At 39.2% G+C, this 2,671-nt stretch overlaps 1 protein-coding gene across 1 annotated transcript; it reads right to left on the reverse strand.

Annotated features, from left to right (window-relative positions):
- Positions 1-900: 900 nt before the first annotated feature.
- Positions 901-2,333, reverse strand: LOC137953658 (uncharacterized protein At4g06744-like). The gene is made up of 2 exons (XM_068801116.1): positions 2,279-2,333; positions 901-2,209 (listed from the first exon to the last, which is right to left on the reverse strand). Exons 1-2 carry the CDS (start codon positions 2,331-2,333, stop codon positions 996-998), a joined length of 1,269 nt encoding a protein of 422 aa, XP_068657217.1. The 3' UTR covers positions 901-995.
- Positions 2,334-2,671: the final 338 nt, after the last annotated feature.

Here is a 2,671-nt window from a genome sequence, read left to right on the forward strand (position 1 = left end):
ATATTTTATTAATTAAATAATTGTTTTTAAAAAATATTAATTAATTTTAAAAATAAGTAAAGTTATTTAGTAATTTTAAGAATAAAATAATTATTTTTAAATATTTTTAAAATTTTAAAATTTTAAAATTTATTTTAGTCAAATAAAACTATCAAAAAAAATAATTTAAATCTATGAAAGTAATTTTATATAATAAAATAATCTTTTTTATTTATTATATTTATTGACTATTTTAAGAGCGAGAACTTATATATTGTAAAGCAACAATTGGATTAACATTTGGATATTATAAAATTAAAGATTTTTTAATCATTTTACTTTTATATTCTTAATTAAATAAATAATTTTTATTTAATTTAAAATTATTTATTAATTTAAAAAATTTAAATATATTTTAGTTTAGTTAAACAAAACTACATTATAAAATTAAACCTATAAAAGTAATTTTGTATAATCAAATACCTTTTTTTTATTTATATAATTTTATGATTTTAAATATTATATTTAATTAATATTTTAAGAGTGAGAATTTAGATATTAAAAAGTAACAATTTGATTAAGCATTTATAAAGATAGAATTTTGATATAAGTTCCCAATCTATAATCTTGAAAGTTGAAATCGTCCATCATCTACCGTGGTTTGTGTTCCAAGAAATCATTTAGTAAACAAACTAAGACGTAGCTTAGGCATAAGAGGCACGATTGTAAAATTAAGCAACAAACGAGAAAGAGGACCAATGAAGAACACAAAAATATCCATGCTACAAAGAGAACTCATTTACCATTAGGAAAAAAACAGAGTGATTTGCAATGTGATTTTTTTTAATAAGGGAATTTTAGTATATTACCCAATGTTTTGATAACAAGTGTGTGGTTTTTTTTTTTTTTTTTTTTTTTCATAGTTAGTCAATTTGGCGAGGCAAACATAGCCACTTGAAAAAGTTACAGGCACATTGGTGACCGGGGTACACCGTGACTGCCCATTACTTGTCCATTTAGGGGGAGAGAGTGCGGGTGCGTGTGAGAGCTGAGTACGACCGCGAATCGGTTGCTGCCTTCGGAGGCTCAGAATCGAGGTGGGTAATCTTGCAGGGAATGTAATAATACGAGGAAATGAACGGGCAAGGTGTCTTCTTTAGCATGAACTCCACGCACTCCTCCACCGGCCTCTGGAACGGCCGTCCCGGAATGCAGTTCTTCCTGTCGTCTAGCACCCCGCTCTTTACCAAGCTCCGGCATTTGGGCCCCAAGCGCGTGAAGTAATTATCGGACAATGACAGATTGAGCAGGTTCCCCAGCGCGCACACCACCTCTGGCACGCAACCGTAGAGGCTGTTCCCGGCGAGGTTGAGCTGTTCCACCTTGCTCAGACAGCCGAATGAGTAGGGAATGGGCCCCGTCAGACGGTTGTTGCCCACGTCGAAGACGGTCGCTTCGCGGAGGAAGCCTATCTCGTATGGAAGGCAGCCGCAGAGCTCGTTGTTGAGGAAGAGGACCTCGATCAGGGTTCTTGATGCGTTGCAGATGCTTCGTGGGATGGTTCCCGTGAACTTGTTGTTCGCTAGGGTAAGGTATGACACCGTCGAGCTACCGAGATTGTCTGGCAGCCGCTGCATGAAATTGTTGTTGTTGATGAAGATGACTTCCACGTTGTTGAGGGTGAAGAGCTGTTTAGGGACGGTGCCGGAGAAGAAATTGAAACGGATGTCCAAGAAGCTGAGCCGAGAGATGCCGAATACAGCGGTGGGGAAGGACCCAGAGAGGAGATTGTTACTCACGTCGAGCTCGTAGAGGAAAGGAAGATTGGCGATCCCCGGGGAGATGGTTCCTTTGAACTTGTTGGAGTTTGCATGGAACAGGGCCAGGTCGATAAACTGTTCGATGAATTCCGTCACTGAAGGAGCGCCCAGTTGGAAGCCGTTGAAGTCGATGGAGGCAACCGTTTTGGCCGAAAGGTTGTATGGAGGGCTGTCGCAGAAGAATCCCTTGTATTTCCCGCAGATGTCCGGCCCTACCCATGTTCCCGTTATGTTGAATGGATCCGAAGTGATCCTGCTCTTGAGTATTTGGATCACTGGGTAGAGTCGGAAAAGCTTTATATCCTCGAAATCTGACGGTTCAGGCTCTTGCGATGGAGGTGGAGCTTCTGGTTGAGGAGCAGGGCCTCCACAGTTACCCTCTCCATTGATTCTGTACGTTATACATGATGCTGCGCTTTCTTCAGCGCTGACTTCTGATACGTTGTGCCCAACCGAATCCGCTAACTTTAATAGTAAACTGAAAACAGAGATGAGAACCAGAAGCTTCTGTGAGTAGCAGAATATGGTGCCCATCTTCTTCCTACTTCGTCTTCTCCTTGAAGGAAACAAATGGATCATGCATCTGCAAGCTGAAGTGATGACTGGTGCGGCCTTGCAATGCAATTTAGAAGATTCAAATGAAGGAGATATCAAATTTGATATCAAGAACGAATTTGAGCCCATTGACCATCTGCTTCATCACTGTCACATTGCTGGTTCTATCAAAGAAGGTGAGTGGGCATCAAAAGCGATTAATTTCGTTCTACTCCTTGGATAAAACATAGATGGATAGCTTATAATTTATGGACACGGAGTGTTTTGGCTAGTGTAATGGCCACATGGGCACACTCACTTTGATTGGTTGCTTTAGA

This window comes from Aristolochia californica, unplaced genomic scaffold, assembly GCF_029961685.1.
Source record: "Aristolochia californica isolate CCGP_79_NKW_82.1479 unplaced genomic scaffold, dmAriCali1.0.hap1 SCAF_16, whole genome shotgun sequence".
NCBI classification, from domain to species: Eukaryota; Viridiplantae; Streptophyta; class Magnoliopsida; order Piperales; family Aristolochiaceae; genus Aristolochia; species Aristolochia californica.